Genomic DNA, 21,719 nt, shown 5'->3' with positions numbered 1-21,719 from the left:
AACTTCAGAACGTACGCAATCTTCAGAAAAATGAGGTATTTATATACTCAAAGCAGCCAACAAGCAACTTAATTTACTCTTAAGAGACTTAGAAGTTGACATACTACTTTACATTTGACCCCAAGTGTCTGATACTCAAGGCAAGCCTGATACTCTTAACACAAGCTTTTGAGTGGATCTCTTACTTTTAGGTTAGAGTCACACTTGCATCAGACTACAGTACAGAGGATATAATCCCTTCCTCCAGAACGAACTGAGGCTGGATTCAGCATCTCCTGCTAACCAACAGCAGTCATCTGTCTCCAATACAGGCAGACCCTCAGCTTCTGCATGCCATTAACTCTCCAGTATCAGGCAGAACTGAACACAAATCTCAGAGCGTTCAAACTCTCTGAACAACGGAGGGTAAAGAATGCTTCCAACACACCTGCTTGGATTTCATGCACATGTGCCAAATTAAAAGAAAAAAGCTTACTAAAAATATGCATCTTTATTGAAACAAGGTTATCTCTGCACTCCGAGTGTCAATTTACATTAGTCAGAAACAAACATGAAAGTGTCAGCTGTTTGAATTAAAAAAAAAAAAAAAAAAGTAGACAGTCTTCGGTGTTACAGGAACTGATGCACTGATAAATGTCAAATTTTCTTCAAACAGGAAGTTAGGTAATATACAAACCATACTGTGAATTTTACTTTTGAAGGATTCAGATGTGACCTTGTATTTAATATACTCTGACCAGCACAATGAGATTCTCTTGTCACTGCCAAATATTTGCTACTTATCATCCACGCTTCAAATACAACTATTAGACTTGCTCTCCCCATATTGTCAAACTGGATTCCAAGGTGTGTTCTCCTAGTCCTGAAATCTTACTTGGTAAGAATCAAATACACTATCAGTGTTGTAAGAAACTTCTAGTAGCCAACTGTAACAGAAGACTAAATTGAGTGACAAATATTCTTAAAGTCCGAATTTGTTGCTATCACCTCAAGAACAGACAGGACAAAATCTGAGCTGGGCAAGTGGGAGCTCTCCCTTGATCCAGTGAGTGATGTGGCAATTACAGAAGTTCCAAGGAGAGAGGACTGTGAAATGAAGCATCAACTAAAGTTACCGCTGTTTGGATGTTATGCTTTAGACCTTCTGCTCCCTAATACAAAAGCTTCCTAGTTGCACAAGGAATATGTCAGATCTATTAGCAGCATAAACACACAAACTGAGCCTCATACTGAAGATACAACTGTAGGTTCAGTCTTCCCCTAGACACCATCCCCAGCATCTCTCCAACAAAAGACATAAAAGTGTGGTCTGCTCCAGCTTTAAAACAAAGTTAGGGTTGGATAAATTCACAGTAACAAAAGATACAGGCTTCCTCCAATTAATACATTAGAGCTGCTCCTCATCATGCCAGATATATGCACCTACTTATTAAAATACAGTTGCTAGTCCTTCTGTATAAAGGGTCTTGCAAAGCCTGCTGCGAGAGAGTTCTGTTTAGGTGTTGCACTGATGCAAGAAGGCTTGCAACTGAAAGGAACACCACTGTACATTTTCAGAACAATTTAAGAAAATACATTAAGTTTAGTTTGAAGAGTCAGGGTTGTAATAGCTTAGACTCAAGGCACCTGTAAATATTTGCTGGTGTTGAAAGAACTGAATGGATAAATTCCTGTGGCTTATCTGAAAAGTTTTTTTTCATTGATTTACTCTATCCAGCGAGATTAGTTTTGAGGCAGTATTTTCTCCAATTAGTACAGCAAAATCTTCTCAAATTTAGAAATGAATCTACAAAGCTATACCACTTGCAGTATACTACATACTGTAGCTATGTAAATAGGTGTGTCGGTAGTATCATTTTATTGGTATAGCACAGACATCCACTTTTTGAACATTTTAAGTAACAAAATATATTGCATAGATTTATCATTTCTTCAAACCGACAGGCACAATACTGAAGTGTTGATTACAGCGAATTTGGCAGCATGTGTTGCACTCCAAGGGAGTAGATTGTAGAAATGCAGTAGTAGTATGCTAGATTCCAGATAATTTTTGAAGATTCAGACAAACAGATTAATAATTAAAAGTGAAACATCCTGGTGCGTTTGTGTATTTGAAAGCATTGAAAAAAAAAAAAAAAAAAAAAAGCAACCAAACCAAAAACCCCTATTCTAACTCTATACACAAACAACTCAAGGACAAAGTTACCACAGATATGTAAACAAGACAAAATGAATTCATTTCACATTCGTAATTTGGGCTATCTGCTTTGTCTCTTTTCTGAAGCAAATGTTCACCTGATAAGCAGTATCAAAACCACATGTTCCATCTTATCCTTTTGATATTAAAGCAGGAATTGACACACTGGTTCTACAATAGCTGCTGGATTAACAAACAAGACTGAAGCAACAGCTTGTGAGAAACATGTTAACACTCAATACACCTGTAGTTTAGAATACCTGCCATATCAAGATTTAAATCAAAACATCTGTATCTGATACATGAAAGACACAAGACAGTTTTATAAAAGTAAAGACATATTCATACACTAAACGTAACCTTAATAAATCAGATGTGAAGAGGTATAAAGCAATGATATCTTTGCTGAAAAAGATTCACAAATCTCCAAACAGAATTACACATAGACTTGAAACTACAAAAAAAAAAAAAGTCAGTCCCACAATATACTTGAATAAACTACTTTATCATTTCTTCTCTCACTGCCTAAAACCAAACCCCAAAATAAGGAGATAAGCTTTTATTTGCTTGTTCTGTATAGTTTGTTTTCTATAACAGCTATCAACAGTCAGACTGCTAAAGGCCTGTCTCCGTGTCCACATATTAAAAAGCGTTTATATTTCATGAAAAGTTAGAATTAACCAAATGATTATTAAACCGTTAAATCCAAGTGGTAAAGGAATTAAATGTTTGTAACAACTTTCTACATCCCTCCACACCAACCCCCTCCAAAAAATGGAGGGGAGCAGCTGTTCAGGATTTGTTGTTGGGCTTTTTTTGTTTGTTGGGTTTTGTTTGTTTGTTTTTTTAAATTTATTTTGTATGATTTTGTTTGCTTGCTTGCTTGTTTTTGTTTTTTTTTTTTTTAACTGCTACGTCAGGATACTTGGTGGCAAGCTTTCTTTTTGCCATCTGCAATTCTCATTATGAACAACCATCAAACCTGGGTGTTTCAATTCCCTTCTCTGGAATCTTGAGAAAAGAGGAGGAATACAGTATCTGCTTTCCAGTATTTACGAGAAAGCTGAAAACACAGACCTAGACAGGGGAAGACTGCGGACCCCGTCTAGCATTTGCTCCACTGCTCCCCAGACTGTTTTTAACCTTAGCATTGACAGTTTAAATGAGAACTCATTTTGTTTAACAAAATTCAATAATTTACAATATTGAAGTATATCAAACACTAAAGTTTCCCTCATTTACAGAAGTGTATCATTTTCTGTGTATACATACTGCTGTTATGTACACACAAAAGGAACAGGTCATCAAAAGAACTTTTTGGCTGCTGCTTCCTGTTGACTCCTGAAAGAAAAAGCAGAAGAGAATTCAATAAGTACTTATACTATAAAACTATCTTACTGGTTTAAGTAAGTATTTCATTTATTTGGGGATTAAAAGATTCCACTCCTTGTCAACAGAGACCTAGGAAAATCAAATAAGTCATATCACAAAAATAGGATATAATTTTTTCTATTCAGAGACATTGGTAGCATCAGTGCAGTTCCAATTTTGCATCAGACACAAAAGGAAATAAAACCTTCTGGACAGAAGCTGGAAATTGTGAAGAAACACGTAAACAGATTTTTAAATTACTTCAGCTAAAATTTTCTAAAGCTTCTCTGTACCTGATTGGCCTAAAGATCATCACAGAAAAGGAAACACATGCTACTAAACAGTGAAATAATTTACTTGAAATGGGATTTTCAAGTAATTTACTTGAAGAGGGATTTCTTTTCCCTCTGGCGCAGAACATATTTATTTTCTTAGTGGATATAGATACCGTGGATCAACCACACACAGATGCTAGAATTACAAAGGCATCAAAAAGAACTAGAAGGAACCAGCTCCTCCTTTGTCTTGGAAGCCATCTTTCCAGGTAATGGCATAACATGACATACATAAGAAATACACTCTCTCCACTTTGTAGAGAAGCAGACACACAGTAAAAGTTAATGCTATCAGCAGCATTGGTCTTATATTAATACTAGCTATCCTTCCATAGAGGTAGCCATTTTCTCTTTGAAGGGCAACACAGCTATTTTGGTCCCTACTCCTTATCCTGATTAGTGTGTATGAGAAGGAGGGAAGACTACCAAGCAAGTAAGTCCTTACTCTCAGTACGTTTTCCTTTCCACCAATGCAAACTTCATTTGAATGTTATGACATTACAAGGAGGATGAAGAGAATTAGCTGGGGGGGTGGTGGTGGTGGAAGGAGCAGGAAGTCCACACACTATTAATATCATATGTAGGAGAGCAATATGTATTCTAAAAAAAGATGGGATAAGCAGTCTGTAAGTACTCATAGTGGAAAAAAAAAAGTCACATTGGATTTTGTTAAGATTTATTAATAAAACTCAGTAAGTCCAGCAGAGTACCACAAAAATGGTGGTCAAGAGCTGAAGCACATGCCTCAAGAGAAGAGAGGAAGAGAACTGGGCTTGTCCATCGCAGACAAAAGAAGGCTTCAAGGGGCCTAACAGCAGCTTTCTAATACCCAAAAGATGTTATTGAGGAGATAGAGACAGTTTCTTTAGAGAGATGCACATTATAAGCAGCAGACACAACAGTCAACTGAAACAGGGCAGGTTCCCATCAGATATACCGTGGGGGTGGGAGGAGAATAAACCAAACTTCATTATGATCATTAAACATTTCTAATGGGGTCGCTAACAGTGGTAAATTTTCCATTCTTAGAGGATTTCAAGACCTGATCAGTCTAAACACTAAGCAATGGGGTCTGAATTCAGTGTTGACACTGTTTTGAACACAAGTTTGAACTAGAGACCTGACCTCCCAAGGTCTTGTCCAATCTGAATGACTGCTTGTTTTAAAGAAGATTAACACAATCATACCACTGCAATTGCATTTTCCATCAGACGTTCTAAAGCTGTTTGCCCTGTTGTCTTGAAACAAAAACATACTTACCTATACATGATATAACCAATGAATAACACTGTTTGCACCGCTACAAATATAAAGAAGTGCATTGTAGATAAGCACGATGGAAACGGTGGCAAGTCTGGGCACTTAGATTTCTCACTAGATGGCTAAAAACCAAGAAAAACAATATTTGAGAAAAGCGCAAACAAGGCATGACATCAAAAGACTATTATATGTAAGAAACAAAACAAGGTCTTTGCAACATGATCTAAAAATCAGAACACAAGCAGAAAACATAGATAGAAATGACACTACTATGAAAAATCACGATCTTGCTCCATGTCTCACTTTCCTCTTTCGCTTTTACATTTCTTAGATAAATTGACTGATGTTAATTTGAGAGTTATAGGGGAAAGAATAATTCTTTGGTAAGTTAACCCAGAAATCAAGAGCCTTCTATGGGATTATAAACTAATTCAGCATAACTACTACCTAGACTAGACTAAGGTGCTCCTGAATATGAACAGTTATCTTTGACACTTAGAGACCTTAAGTGGAGCCTGTCCAAGTTTCCTCCAATTAAAGCTCTCCCTTCTGTGCAAAAGCAGTAGAGAATTTCCTCTGTATAGAGCTGTTAAGTAGAGGGACAAACACAAAAAAAAGCACCCAGAAAACCTAATTGCTTGACCTTGTTTGCACAGGAAATAAAAATCATGATCTTTGTGCAAAACTTCTCACCAAGACACAGATCATGCAGTTAGGTCAAGGCAGTGCAGTTTTAGCGAAGCAGCTTAATGAAGGATTAGTTGCTCTGTAAATTGCATGCTGGCTCATCCTAGCTTTTCACTAACAGACAAATAAAGAAGTATTACAGTCATGCTTTACACTACAAGGACATAAATTACCATATTTTGTTGTACTAAATGCTCAATGTCCCTCTTTACTATATGAAGGTGTTCTTTGATGTCATTGAAGTGCTGAGTTGTTTCATAGACTCCTGCAGCAGATCCAGGATGTTGAGCTCCACTGATCAACCTCAGAGTGTCAGCCACCGAATTTCTGAAATAAGACAAAGAATAAAACATCTTTCAGCACAGAATGGCTTTTCTACAAAAAAGTAGTTATTCTGGACACCTTTTAGTCCATTATAATTAGTTTGAAATACACAGTTACCCCAAAAGGCAGAAAACATTTTTTCTAGCTTCCAAGAATACCTATCAAGAAATAATTCCTTCATCGAAATAGGATTTTTTTTTTTTTTTAATATTTAGACAGTTTCACTATTTTCACAATATTTTAAACACAGACAATTTCAATTTGTACAGTGCACCATCTCCCAAAGTCACACTGAAAACAAGATCTGGTAAATATTCTATTGTGAGACATCTGCTTTGCCTGACTGATGAAGTTTAAAACAAGTGTTTTAAATCTGAGGCTTTTGCCAAGGCTTTAGGATAAGCAGAGTTCAAAGACTGCATTAAAGAAACCCAAAAGATGTTTGAAAAATAAATAAAAGTCATCATGCAAGAAATAAAAATAAAGAAGAGGCTTTAGGGATAAGGAAAGATTTAGAAACATCCTTGTTTCATGATTACCATTTATATGAGAAACTCATTTCCCATATGCATTGTCATAATACTTAATACTGTCTTCATGTGAATTCATTTTGCTTCTGTAACAAATCAGATTCAATCTGTAAAAAGTTGAGGTTCCATAAATAATTTTGATTGAGGTAAACCAGTCGATGAGAGAAAAATACTTAATCTCTAATCAATATGTTTATATAATATTCCCCTACTGTGATGTCTCTTTTCAGTTGCAAAGAGGATTATTCTACAGCTAAAATATTTATCATGTGAATGTTAATCTCTTCATTATTAACAGAATAAACAATCAAACTGTATATATTTGGATTTCTTTCTAATTTACTTAAAACTTTACATTTTGTTCAGATGAGAGCTTACTTCGATGCCTTCACGGTGCAATCCTAACTCTCTGTACAGTGGTCAGCAATTTATCATAGGATCATAGAATGGTTTCAGTTGGAAAAGACCTTTAAAGACCATCTGGTTCAACCTCCCTGCTGTGGGTAGGGATATCTTTCACTAGATCAGATTGCCCAAAGCTCCATCCAGCCTGGCCTTGAACACTTTAAATTTTAAACTTTCACATAAGGAAAAAACAAAACAAAAAAAACCCCACACAACAAAAAACAAAACCCACACTCAAAAACCTGGCTTGAATACTATTCATCGAGTAAACTGGCAACAACAACATATAGTCATATTATTATATTACTGATTTTTAAATGGCTCATATTAATTGTGAAAATGGCAAGTTAAGCATTGAAACTTAAATGTTTACAAATCTTGGAAAAGATGTTGCTCATCTTTTAGCTTTGCATCAATAGCCCTTCATGCCATTAAAATTCAGAAAACTGAGCTAAAAATAAAATTAAAATAACAGAAGAGAGAAAACTGATAATGTACATATCTATTCAAAGGCTCCTTGACAACTCTCCAGAAGTAAAAATTGCAAGCATAGATATGCTATATTAGTGTTACACCAGCTTTCGCTCCATTGTAAGAACCACACAGCATGTTTAAACTACTCGAAATAGCTAAGTCAAAGCCACACACTAAATTAACCTACACAATAATATCAAGTTGCAGATACACCACTTTAACAGAGGCATATATAATCTTCTTCAAACTGAAGACTACCAGTTTTTCTTAAAATTACCACTTCGACACACAAATCAATTTAACATACTAGTCTACCAGTATTCTGCATACTTCCCACACAACCAAAAAAAAGTTCCTCTCCCTTTCAGTAACAAAAAAATCCAAGAATTCGCCCTTTCACATCATCGTTGTAAAAACTCAATCCCACTTCAAGTTAGAAGATCAATCACTTTTCACAGTTACATTTCCAGTTATTCCAGATAATGTACTGCACTCTAGGCCAGGCAGAGTTAGCCATGGATTTCTGCAAAAATCTCAACACTTACCTCAATAAAATAATTTTTAATATTGCAAAGTTATCAAAAGGAGTTAACAAAAAAACCCCAGCTGTTTGCTTCTGTAAGCCACTGCAAACCAAACTAATCAAAGCAGCTTTCACTTCTCTCATTCTACATTTCTGGTTTGGAACTTATGCACACAAAAGGAATGCAAAACCCCCTCATCTGTCCTAACTTAAGTTAGCATATACGTTATCCATAAATTATATTTTTGTATTGTCATTGTATAGATTATTTATAGGAAATTGATTAATATTTAGCTCTACTTTGAATTAGAGTTAGAATAACCTATTTTGAAAGTAAGTTTTTCACTGGAAGATGTTTTTCTTATTAACCCATGCATACCCTTGCCGCCACCACCATGACCACTGCGTAACAAATGCTGAGAGTAATTTTATCTATCCACATCCATCACATTGTTTATCTTGCCCCACTATTTTCAGCGCTAGAACACAAGTGTGACACTCATTTTGTTCCTCTCCCTCCTAATACCACCATCCCTATGTAATTAGCAGAAATCTGCACACACACCTTCCCTCCAGACTGATCCACTGTTTCTTAAATGCAAAATAACTTCCCTGAATAGACATGGTCTGCATCAAATTTAATTTACATTTACTTTTGCATAAACAATACCATGCTGATAGTTTCTACTGTATGAACATGCAAGATTCTTCTGTAATCAGATGATTAAGAAATCTACACATCTTGACAAGAAAATTACTTAGATAGTAAGACCTTTTCATCTAGGATGACCAGCAATGCAACAGCGGGCTGTTCATTTTTATCTATAAATAAAAGGTTTCTTTAATCTAAGAAAAATATTAAGATGATGTTACACAAACTCATGCCTAGTAAGTAGTCACTAAAAGGGCAGACTGCCAATGGTAATAAGAAAATTTAATTTGCTTGCAAGGTATAAAGATTTGTCAAGAATATTAACATGAAAGCTTTTGTGGAAGAACAAGTGCAAAGATGGAAGCACTCTAATCTTCATTCCACAAAAAACTGACCTACTTAGATAAATCACAAGAGCTGCCCGTGAACTATACAGGAAAAAACCCACAACTAAAGGAATTGGGTTTTTCTTCCCGCCACCCGCCCCCCCCCCCCCCCCCCCCGCCCCCTCAATCAGTAACAGTAGCAGACCACTATGTAGCAATAATCGATACATGAGATTTAAGCAGTCTTAGCAAAACTAAGGAAAAAACCCAAAGACAAAATATGTCTATATTGAAGAAAGAAGTAAACTTAATTAGAAGACTAAGCGAATAAGCAATACATCTCAACATCTCTTATTACATGCACAGACATTTTCATTTGTGCACAACTACTTCTCAGAATTACTTACATGTCTTTACAGATTGTTTACGCTAAACAAACCCTCAAATATATCTAATACTCTAATACTATATATTTTATTCATAACACATGTAATCATTATATCAGTAGTAGACTGAGTATATCGACAAGACACTCCAATACACCTTTTTTGGGGGGGGGGGGGGGGGGGGGCTCAGTAGCTATAAATTGAAGGCAGTTATGCTCATGTTGTTATCAATACTCCAAAATTAGAGCAACAAATTTCCATGAGGTAGCAGGTTATCACATTAGCAGAAATTCATTGTTTTTAGAGGGACTGGACTTACCTGTTGAAGTGGAATCTCATGATAAAAAAAGAGGCAAATTAGGGGGCTTAGCCACCCTAGGGACGTGAACTTATGTTATTATAGAAATTAAATGTCTGCAAAGAGTCATCGCTAAGGAACTGGCACAGAGAAATTTCCGGTTTGCCAGTATTCTCCTACTGAAGTGATAAATAGTATTTAAAAGGTGGAAAATAATATAAAAATCAAACCACAGCCTTAATACTTAGAAAGTATTTACCTTATTTCATTTACTTGTCTAATGACCTCTTCTTGAGTTTTCACAACTGTCTCAATCTCTTGCTGGGAAACCTGTCAGGGGGTGGTGGGAAGGGAGAGGAAAAGATCAACATGTCTTAGAAAAAGCAAATCAATCATGCTGCTGAAATGAGGCTGAGTTATCAACCATGGTGGTGGGTTTTTTATTTACCTGCCCTTGCTGACCTGGAAAACCAGCTCCTCTTTTAGCAATCTCATCTGTCACTGCAGAGACGTATCTCCTTTGCTCATCCAGAATCATGTCCAATTGCCTATTAAGCTGTTTGATTTCAAGATGAATTCGATTCTGCCCCTCAAAGATTTGCCTTAGTTCACGATCACTTACAGTTTCAAAAAGATCATCCGCTGACAAGGGAAAAAGCACAGGTAGTTCTTACATATATGCATTCCTCATAAGCTGCATTGTATAATTTTTCCTGCACCCCTAAAATTTCCACATGGATACTTTTTTCCCATAATGTGACATATTTGGTGTTTAGTTATCACCGTTGCCATAGCAAAGGATACCCAAATAGGATCCGATCAATTGAACAGAGATAACCGCGCATTCAGCCACATTCACATTCACTTCATCTTAGAGTTCCTATTTAAATACCTGGGTAATATGCAACATAAAATGGGAACAGGGTGCTAGTATTATTAGGAGGCAGCTTCTTTTGCATCGGCTAGCACTGTGTTACCAACTATCCATCAGAAGAGGTTTGCATGTATTAAGTAACAGCCACTTTTTAGAACAGGTAAGCTTTAAAAAGTAGCTTGAAACAGAAGTGACTGCACATTTTGAGTGAGTTCCTCTGCAGCTTCAACATCAGAAAGAAGAAAGTGCAAACGACTGTGGCAAAAAGATTATTATTTCTTACCAATGGAAGTCTGGACAATATTTCAAAGACACAGATGAAGATAAAATGGTGTAGGACCTTCAGAACAGTCATAACTTAACACTGTGCAAAAAAAATTACAACCTGAAATTTCAGGTCTAGATGCTCAAAGTGCATTCCTGTTATGTGTGTGTTCAAATACAGCTAATTCAATCCACAAAACTAAGAAACAGACTGGCTTCCATTATATATTCAAATAAGCAGATTCTTTTTTGTCCAGCTCTAAAAAAAAAAAAAAAAACCAAACAACCACCAAAGAAAAAATGCCACAACCCAGTCCACGCAAACAAACAAAACCCCCACCATGTTCCACAACAGAACAATCAAAGTCAAAGCACTATGGCTAAGCACTCAAAAAAGTGGGCAAGAGTCATTATTACAATCTTCCTAAATTAAATATAATTTGAAAACAGTGGAAAAAATGCTGTTCTGTCTGAAATATCTTTAAACCAATACTTGCTGAGAGCTGCAGATGCATGGTACCAGTAGTGGAAAGGGCAATTCTACCTTACCCAGCCAAACTGAAATTTCTTATCAATAGCTTAAAATGTAAAATTAAAGGCCACAGTTTTTAAGGACATCAAGCTGGAACTTTAGCTATTAGCCAGCCCAAATACCACTACTGAATGCCAGCTAATGCTCTGGTGCTGATATTGACAGAACTCAATACACATCCAATATTAGGCAAGCATTAAAGTTTTTCCTAGTAAGCACATGTTCCAGCACATCCATTAGCCCATCTTTCCTAACCATCCATAAAACAAGATGGAAAGCAAAGGTTTGTTATGAATGTGCAGAAAGAGACCAAAAAGCATGTACATTTTCATATACATTTTCAAATAACCAAAAAGGCCAGGCTTCCTTAATCATCACTTTACAGGGGGATGCATGACCACCTCTCCCTGCTACCGTTCAATACAGATTCTCATGGTTACCATCCTATTTCCATTAGTTAATTTTGTTCTCCATCCAGGCATGACAAAAGAGACTTTTTATTTCAGAAAATACTTTACAAACAAAAGACCAAAGATTCTTAAATAAAGTAACTAAGCTCCTACTGATGTTACTAAGATCAGAGTATCAGGCCCTTGTTCTGAATGTCCCAGAAAGCAAAATTTTTCCTTGACAACTGAAAAAAAATCGCTCAAATAACTTGCCTGGCTGTCCCTGCACATCAGGATGCTCCTTTTGAAATTCTTCCTTCTTTTTATCCAACTCTTGTTGAAAGTGTTCAAACTCTTCTTGATACTTCTCTTTATCTTTTTGAGGAATTTCTGCATCTGGTGTTGGCTTTAAAACATTATCAAAGGGGTGGGGGGGAGAGATCTTTTTCATGTCCTTCACCACTCCTATATAACTTATTCATCAGCAAGGCTGTCCAGATTTCACATTTGAAGACATAACAATTAGTGGAGCACATTAATATATGAAGTTGGAATGAGAAACCAGACACTTCTATGGAGACCCACAGTTTTTTCCAAATACATGTATACTTTCTGTGATTAAAAATAAATTAAGTTTTACAAGGACAGATGCTGTTTAGCAGTACAGAACTGTTCTAGAGGTATGTGAAGCTGAAAGCCAGAACAGATTATTGGTCCACTTTCCAAACAAACTGTACTTTTTAGTTTGCTTTCTCTTCATGCTGTGATTTAAAATGAGGATTTTTGTTGATTCAACATTGCTTCAAGAATTCTGGTCTTGAAAACATTAATAAAATATTACTGAAACATTACAGCATTAGTCTAGTTTTTCTGAAACAAGTGACAGCACAGCTACATGCCAAAATCTTGAAACAGGGATGTCAAGTATGACTTCAGAGGAAATGCCATCATCTGGTGCTACATATAAAATATAAACAGTAACATATTTTACTAATTATGCATAAAGATGCTTACTGCTTCCTTCCCAGGCTCAGTCAACTGGAAGGTCAGAAAAGACAGGACATCATGATCATCTGTATTCAACAGACAAAATAAAAAAACCTGTTGATGGCTACAGCGAGACATTACAAATCCTGGTACTTCCCAAGTCAATTTTGCACTTGCAAAGGATATTCAGGCAACAGCACCCTCCTAAAGTCCTCCCAAGAGTTTATGCAGTGGGGAATGAGACTGAGCAACGTCTTTGTTGGGACAAACTGAAAGTCCTGCTCTATCCAGGAAAAGGCCTAAGCATAGTAGTAATTTGGGAGACGATTAATTACAGATCATCATGGTCAAAAATTGGCACAATGGATCAATACTAACAGTAAAAAAACCCAAACAAACAAGCAAACAAACAAACAAAAAAAAAAAAAACACAAAGCAAAACCAAAACAACAAACTCTCCCCTGCAAGCCCTGCAAGTCCCCATACCATTTGTCACAATTTTTAACATTTGCTACCTGCAAGTCCCCCTGTTGCTGCAGATATTCCAAAATATCCTTGTGTTGGCAACACCATATCTTCCACTTTTGCACAAAACTCATAGTCTTCTTTATCCGGAGTAAAGCCATTGTTAATTAAAACCTAAAAGGATAAACAACTTTTATTACATAAATTTATTTATGTTAATTGCTTTGTCAGTCTACAGTAATGGTCACAAATACAACTGATCAGGTAATTCAGCAGCTGATACGAGAAACCAAAAACTATTTATTTTCTGAAAGACACTTTTTACAAAGAAAATGCCTATTTTCTACATTAAAAAGAAAAAAAAAAAGTCCTGATTCAAAGTTCAGCATGAACAAAATTCAACATTTTCTATTCATCACTTAAGAGGACACACTGTATAGAATTCAGACACATATAGAAATGTATTCATTTCAATTATAAGAAGCAGCAAGACAAATTAGTATGTGGAAAAGAACACATGGGGGAGAGGGATACCATCAGGAGAGTCAAAGGTAAGCCACGGGATGGCACGACACTGCTTGAGGGTGCTGATGGGAGCATCTACACTGTTCCAGGGAGCACTGAGGGTTTAAGAGCACATCTGTACAACCCAAATTTTTGGTCTGACCTAGAAGAGTCATCCCTTACTGTTCTTAGGTTGATTCTAAGCTTAGAGAGATTCTCTCTTCCTCCACAGATGTATTTGCAGAACTGCTAAGGTTAGCAGCAACATTTGGGACAGAGGAGTTCCTAGATAAGGGATCATGTGTATTCAAAAAGAGAGCAGCCTTGGAGTCTGAAATTTAATTTTCATTCAAGAGTAACAGACAGCTTTTACCATTACAACACAGTACAAAGTCCACTCTCTTTTAGGTGCATTCATGTTTACTTTTAGAGAAACTTTTACTACAAAATGACAGCTGCAAGTTTTAGGGCTAATGCCTATGAATAGCACCTATTCAGAAGAAATTAGAAGCCAAGCAGCACACACTTCATAGTTGTCACAACCCAGCACCACATTAGTCTTTTTCTCTCCTTATCTAGAAGGAATTCACGATCATATGAATACTTTTTAAGAACTGTTGAAGACTTCCTTATACCAGTGGTTTTATATCTTCTTTAATTTTCAAAGCTCTACTATTTCTTGGAGGTGGGAAGCCTCTAGTAGCAAATTTAAATCTACTGTCAAAGAGCGAGCTTCAATTTTTTAGGCACATTTCAAGAAACTTACAATCAGCCACCAAACCCTCTGCAGCTCTCAGATCAGCTTGAGAAATACTGTTCAAGTTAAGGGGCTGCTCAACCACTTGGAAGGTGAGGAATAGATGCTGGCTTTGGAACACCTCTGCAGGCAAGTCAACAGCAACAGAAGGGTCAGAGCACATACGTGTATGTTAGCACGACTGACTCCTAAGTAACATCAGAAAAATCAATAGTACCTTCTGAGTCAGCTCAGAAATCTACAGATGCACTAATGTAGCTAAAAGAACTTGTCTAGCATTTGAACACACTGCACTTCCTTCCAACTTCAGCTACCGAGGTCAACATTTTCAAGAACATCGGAATTAACATATGGGGTCTTTGAGCTTTCATAGTTGCAACAATCTCACATCTAAAAAGCTGAGAAACATGAGTAATTCTATTATTTCAGAGTACTTACAGTCAATGTTTTTTGATAGTACGTTATCTTTACTCGAACAGGATAGGGCTTGTTACGAAAGTCCCTCTGACACGATGCCAACGCTTGCGTGGAACCATCACTATGCAAGAAGACAACTTGCATAAAACTATATCTTATGATTTATCAGCTAAGACAAAAAAGCATCAATGTATCACTAAGCAATATCATCATAGTTTTTCAATATGCAAGTTTTTCAAAAGCTGTCCCAACAAATGCACTGAGCTTTTCTGAAATTTGGGATCAACAGTACTAGATGCTTTACACAGGTCACAATATAGATGGAACGCAGTAATGGGAAAATCTATTTGCTTCTAAGATATATTCCCACACCTGTGAACTGAGATGGAAATAAACTATAGTCTGGACCACACCAACTAAGCTAGACACCTCTCTTAGAGAATCCAAAAGTGTCAATTGTGCTGTTGACAATAAACAGTCAGAAATCAAAATTAAACCAATTCATTTTAGTAACAGGCAATTAGCTGTCAGTTATCAGCTGTGTGCAGAAGATGCCCATAAGTAATGAAGAGGTAGAAAATCTGTACCTCCATTTATCTGAGTTCACCCTCCCAAAGGACATATGCCATTTAAATATCCATCAGTTGCCAATTTCTGTGCTGTTACTGCCAAAACAGTATTTTAACAAATAGAAAAACTCAAATGTGAAGGAAACAACAAAGTTTCATATGAAAGAAACCTTTATAATGGTTCTAATGGAGTTTCATGTAACATCATCATTCAAAAGCAAACGTTCATCATTAACACTGAAACACTGAAAATAAACTTACTTCTGATGGTCATACAGAAGTTTTCCATTGTTGCCTACAACAATCACTCCAGGATTGTTTTTCTAGAAAAATAAAGCACAAACAAATGGAATAGTTTAATTCGAAGTGAAATATAAGTAACATCACTAATAGCCTTTCTGCGATAAAGTACTTGAAGTCATTACACTATGGATACACCACAGATGTTACTATTCTTTCTGTACTTCAGGTCTACATAAGCAAAACAACTGAGTAGCTCTGTGTTATGCTGCATGCTTTGCAAGACTGATACATTCTTTGCATAGTTAGGGGTGAGAAAAACCACACAAATTAAGTTCCTGGATATACTCCCAATTACCATAATTTGACAAATACAGAAATATAAAAGCCACAGATCGGAGAAATTCACATGTAGTGACGATACAGATCTTGAAACTAATACATGACTTAATACATCCAACTTGGGCTATATAAAACTGGGAAAAACATGCAGACACAGCATTGACTTCCGACTGACCTTGCCACGGTCATTAGAAAAACCTCAGAAGCTATCTGTCAGACTAAACAAAGTCTGTTGAACACGTCCCCAGTTACTTAAATTGCTAGAGAGTGAGAACAAGCTAAAATGATAACGGCAGAACAGATTTACAGTGCTATTCCAGTTGCCTCCAGAAGTTTATAAAGTAAACTCCAGTTTTTCCAAAAGCACAAGATTTCAGAGTTAATCTCTCTTTCCCTCCCCCCTTCAACATTTCAATTCATCATCCTCTCAAGTGTACCGGTTTAATTAAAAATTACTGGTTTACAGTCCATTATCTTCACAGTATATCGTATGGGGCTCTGTTTTGGATTTACAGTGAAAACACTGTTGATAATACAGCAACGTTTTAGTTACTCCTTACACAGCTTCAACGACTTTTCTGCTTCTCACGGTCCCCCACCAGCAAGTCGGGAGGGGACACAGGCGAGACAGCTGACCCCAAATGACTAAGGGATATCCCAGATCATATGGTATCATGATCAGCAATAAAAGCTGGGGGAAGGAGGAGGAAGAGAGCGACATTCAGAGTTAGGGTATTTGTCTTCCCAAGTCATCGTTATGCATGATGGAGCCTTGCTGTCCTGGAGGTGGCTGAGCAATGGGAAGTAGTGAATTAATTCCCTGTTTTGCTTTGCTTGAGCATGCAACTTTCGCTTTACCTATTAAATTGTCTTTATCTCAACCCATGATTTTTCTCATTTATCCCTTCTGATTTTCTCCCCCATGCCATTAGGGGAGAATGAGCAAGCAGCTGTGTGCATAGCTGCCTACAGGGGTTAAACAACTACATAAAGGAATATACTGTCCCACTAGACAGACTGACAGCTCTTAAGAAAACAAGACCCAGACTTCAAAAATGCAACAAATAATGTCCTTCAGTTCACAGTGGTGGGGTAGAGTGGTCCTTTGTTTTCAAAAAACCACTACAACCAAACTATCCTGTTTCTTTTCCTTCATCACAGATTGTGAGACCAATGGAACAGTACACCAGCATACAGAAGTAACACTAGTGTTTCTACTTCTCAGCAATGGAGTTTGGTTAGATTAACTGCTTCAACTTCAGTGTTACCCACTCAGTACAACAGGAATACTTTAATGTCATCTTCTTACTGTTTATTTCAGTTTAACAACAGTAATATTGAAATAGTTCAGAGCATACTTGCATATATTCTGCACCAAGTGTGTACAAACACTTCCATTTCAAAGCATTCATGAATGCAACCCAAGTCTAATCTACCTCAGAGCACAGTAGACAGCTACTACCAAAAGTATTCAATGCTAATGGTCTGTGGGTGGTCCAATTTCTGCTGGGGATTGTGTCTGGATGCAAGCACATACAAGAACTTCAAAGACTGCAGAGAATCCAAGGTAGGGAATAACTTCTCACTTTTTTTGTTGTCTCCAAAGGTCACAGGAAAGATGCACTATAAACTCCTGTAACATAGTGTGGTTCTTACAATTGCAGGTGTTCAGAGCTATGAAATTGTATGTCTCTTTTTAAAAAGCTCTTGTCACTACTTCTACACAGAGAAATTAAAAAATCAACTCTAATATGACCTGCAGCCTTAGAAGGAAGGGAAAAAAGGGTTTGCAGTTTTTAAATCAGCAACATAATCAGGGTGCTTTGAGTTGGCAGTACTAGGTGAAGTCTACTTTTGGATGCTAACATACTAGGCTGAGGATCAGATACAGCACCAAACACACTGCAACAGCAACAAGAATTTCTCCATAGTGGGAATGAAGAAAGTAACAGACTGTGATTAAAAGAAGTCTTATACACTCCAGTATTTAAGACACATCAGACCAATACAGGCATGACGAAGACTTTTGACTAGATGTGACACATCATTACTTTCTAAAAAAGGGTTTCGCACCACACTGACTAAACTTGTCACGATCAGCAGCCCAGTGCTATCAAAGTTCTGGCAAACGGTGCTGTCCAAGTGCAATTTTTGGTAGATGGCATCTTCAGCCAGTTAAACTATGCCACTGTCCATATTCATGCCAGAAGTCAGAAGAAAAAAGAGATTTAAAAATTCTTAGTAAGTTGAACATTCTAATTCTATATATCCTGTCTTTGAAGATTAGAAATATAAAAGTCACCTTCAGTCTTTCAACTCTTATATATGATAAGTTTACTGTGTATCAAAAGCCACCTGTAGGAAAAAAGATTATACACCTACAAAAATATATCTAAAGGCAAGCCAAAGTAGTGCAGTAAAAGCAAAAAAAGGCAAAGCAGATCTATTATGTATTGTTAAAGTTTCCCAGGATCATTCTGGACTGGAAAACTGGAAATTCAAAACAGCAACTGTCACCTCCATCTGCTACAGAATTTTTGCTGAACTACTTAAGGCAGATTTGTTCCAAGAAAAAAAGCATCTCTGAAGACAGACATAGAAATTTTTGTTTCCACAGTGTCCTATTTTGCTACAACATGCCTCTTCCAAATCACACATCTTCAGATGTATCAACATTTCAAATTATGGATGGACATTCCAAATTTCAGCTTGTACGTATATACACGATATTTTCGCTCCAAACCTTATACACGAACCAGTGTTCAGTGGAGATTCATTATGTGTCATGCTTCAACTTTCAAGCTTTAAAAAGTAGTGTGAAAAAGTGTAGTAAAAATTCTATAAGGGAAACTTAACTATTTTATTGTATCCCTTTGAAATAAAGGGGGAAGAGTAGGAAAATAACATCCTATTTTTTTCCACAAAGTTAGGGTACAAAACAGGCAGGAAATTAATTTATAAACTTTCCTAGAAGAGTTTGCTTCCGACTAACCTTTCCATCATTGTCAAAGGAATCAAAGAAAATTCCAACACCGTTCCATTTATCAGCTGCCCCAAAAACAGGACCTTCCAAGCCTTGATCTTCTGTAAACCAGATTGCCTATTACAGAAAGCAAGTAAGAGTCGTAAGTCAAGATTCACTTCTTAAAGCATGTCTATTTCTTTTCAGTTCGATAAAATTCTTAATACCAATCCATCAGCTCCAATGCGGCCTCTTCCTGTAACTCGAAACGTCACTTCGACTTCCCAATATTCAAATATTGACTTGGTTTTTGTCCACACTGACCCTCTTTGGCTTTTCAAAGATGTTGTTATACGAATCTGATCTGCACTTGGTATGGCATCTAGAAAGGAAAGGAGCCAACACTGAATACACGAAAGAGAAAATATTGCAAGTGTTTAACTAGCCAATTAACAAATCTAAACTTGTAAAGTTTTCTGGTCTCCTCAACTAGAGAACTGTTTTCAAAATAACTTTTTAGTGGAGTACTTAAAGGAAAAAAAAAAAAAACAAAAACACAAACCCCAACACCTTTACTTTCAACAACTTGATTACTACTGGTTTACAGAAGACTTAATCACCCTCTATTTGGGACCACAATATACAACTTAAAAAGAATATTGATCCTGCTGCTAAGAAAAGTATCAAATTAATTAAAAAAAAAAAAAAAAACAAACAAACAAAAAAAAACAAAAAACAAAAAAAAAAAAAAAAAAAAAAAAAACAAACAGGTTCACCTTTTGGCTGTATCCCACATGACTTCAGAAATCAGAGGTTTCTGTTCTGCTTTTTTAAAAGATGTTCTAATTTCTTATTTCATAGTTTAAAAGCAGAGAAATTCATTCACTTGTATTAAATTACATTTATTTTTGTTATAATCTGCTTTAAAAAGCAGGAAAAAAAGTTCATATATAGAGAGTTTCTTTCATGTCACTTGCAGCAAAATGTTAAATAAGAACCAAAATTTAACACTTATGAATTAACCAAGATAAACTAAATTAAAGTCTGTCAAAAAATAAAAACGCAGCAGAAGTTACTACAGAGAAACTATACTACGGTAAAACTTTATGTATGGTAAATATCAATACATTTTACAAGGCAGGGAACTTATAGAAGACTATATGCCCTTTTGAGTACAATCAAATCCTTAACACATACCGCAGAGGATACATAAATTGGGTAAGCTACATTCAATAAAGTCGTATTTGCCATGGCACAATTTTCCATTTCAAGCTTTTATATTATGAAATTGAACAGCATTTCTAGCCATACAGAACTATCATCAGCTTGTCTCAGGTACACCATACTGGTGTGAGGCTGACTTTCATTTTGACCAACAGTGACACATCATCACTTCACAAAAAAGAGTTTCGTACCGTCTTGAGCCAACTCCTCACAGCAAGGGAGCTACCACACCACAAGAAAGGTCACAGATAATTTCGAACCGCACGCCGAGGAAACCGGGGGAGGATCTGCATTCGTTTTATCTCTACCACAGTATCCCCTCTGTCCCTTTGGAGCTACGTGGAAAGCCGCGGGCACGGCCCAGGGGCGCGGGGGCCCGGCCGGCGGCTCTACTGAGGGAGGGAGGGAGGGAGGGAGACGGTGCGGGGCGGGGGGGAGCGCGGCCTGTCTCCCCTTCGGCAGCCGCAGCAGCCCCCGCCGCTTCCTCCCCATCCCGCGGCGGCCCCAGAACCAAACACGGCTGAGCGGTCCCGCCGGGCCCCGCCTGCGGCTGCTCCCTCCCACCCGCACCTCTTACCACCAGACACGGGCACTGCGCGCCGCCGCGGGCCCGGCCGCAGCCGCCTGTGCGGCACGAACAGGGCGCGGCGCGGCCCGGCCCGGCCCCGCTCGCGCTTCGCCGCCGCCGCCCCCCGCCCGGCACTTACTGCCCGTGTGCACCCAGAACGGCACCGTCCCGTCCGCCTGCACCAGGTGCGGCCCCTTGAAGCTGTACTTGTACTCGAAGCGGCGGTGCGGGAGGGCCCCCGCCGAGCCTGCCGCCGCCTCGCCGGGAACGAGCGGCAGGCGGCCGAAGGTGAGCAGGGCACCGGCAAGGAAGGCCGCCGCCAGGCCGCCCCGCTGCGCGCGCGCCGCCATCTTGACCCGTGCTGCGGGACGCCGGGCACAGCCAACAGGGCGCCGCCCGATTGGCCGAGAGCGGGGGCCGGGCAAAGGGCAGGGCGGTGGGGCGGGACGGGGCCGGGGCCGGGGCCGGGGGGGGCCGCGGCCCCTCCACGCCACGCCACGCCACGCCACGCCGGCAGCCGGGCCTCGCCCCCAGCCCGTCGCCCGAGGGGGAGCTGGCTTCGCCCGGCCCGCCGGCGGGGCTGGCCGTGGCGCTGCGGAGGGCCGCTGGCCGCGCCCCCGCTGCTTGCCCTCCCGGGGAGCTCGGCCCGCCCGCCGTGAGGGGGAGCGGTGCGAGGCGCTGCGGGCCGGCCCTTCCGTGTGGGAACGGCGGGGTCCCCGAGAGCTCGGGGCGCGGCCCCCGGCGGGCAGCCGGGCCGCTGTTCGTTCCGAGCGGCCCCGGGTGCGTGTGAGCCGCCGGCGTAGCGGCGCTGCCGAGGCCGCTCCCCGTTCCCTGGGGGGTGCCCGCGGCTGTGGGAA

The 21,719-nt window shown here is 38.7% G+C and overlaps 1 protein-coding gene and 1 long non-coding RNA gene across 4 annotated transcripts in view; one reads left to right on the top strand and one right to left on the bottom strand.

The window, feature by feature from the left end:
- Nucleotides 1–471: 471 nt before the first annotated feature.
- Nucleotides 472–21,340, bottom strand: LMAN1 (lectin, mannose binding 1). The gene is made up of 13 exons (XM_042804832.1): nt 21,002–21,340; nt 19,298–19,452; nt 19,101–19,208; nt 15,788–15,849; nt 14,979–15,078; nt 13,330–13,453; nt 12,842–12,900; nt 12,101–12,233; nt 10,217–10,410; nt 10,028–10,098; nt 6,024–6,177; nt 5,164–5,285; nt 472–3,538 (listed from the first exon to the last, which is right to left on the bottom strand). Exons 1-13 carry the CDS (start codon nt 21,210–21,212, stop codon nt 3,502–3,504), a joined length of 1,530 nt encoding a protein of 509 aa, XP_042660766.1. The 5' UTR covers nt 21,213–21,340; the 3' UTR covers nt 472–3,501.
- The window catches only part of LOC116965533, a 40,300-nt gene continuing 39,644 nt past the window's right edge, over nt 21,064–21,719 (top strand). For all 3 annotated transcript variants that reach the window (XR_006166692.1, XR_006166691.1, XR_006166690.1), the window contains exon 1: nt 21,064–21,150. This is a non-coding gene — a long non-coding RNA (uncharacterized LOC116965533). The remainder of the gene's footprint in view (nt 21,151–21,719) is intronic.

This window comes from Tyto alba, unplaced genomic scaffold (genome assembly GCF_018691265.1).
Source record: "Tyto alba isolate M040663 unplaced genomic scaffold, T.alba_DEE_v4.0 Super-Scaffold_42, whole genome shotgun sequence".
Classification (NCBI taxonomy): domain Eukaryota; kingdom Metazoa; phylum Chordata; class Aves; order Strigiformes; family Tytonidae; genus Tyto; species Tyto alba.
Note: the sequence above shows the minus strand (reverse complement) of the source record. Positions and strands in the feature narration are given on the sequence as shown.

Coding starts and splice junctions, on each gene's coding strand:
- LMAN1 (XM_042804832.1), bottom strand. CDS start 21,212: ATGGCGGCGCGCGCGCAGCGGGGCGGCCTGGCGGCGGCCTTCCTTGCC. Junction 13,454..14,978: donor ACTATCAAAAAACATTGACT/GTAAGTACTCTG, acceptor TTATCCTTTTAG/GTTTTAATTAACAATGGCTT. Junction 10,099..10,216: donor TTCCAGGTCAGCAAGGGCAG/GTAAATAAAAAA, acceptor ACCCCCTGACAG/GTTTCCCAGCAAGAGATTGA.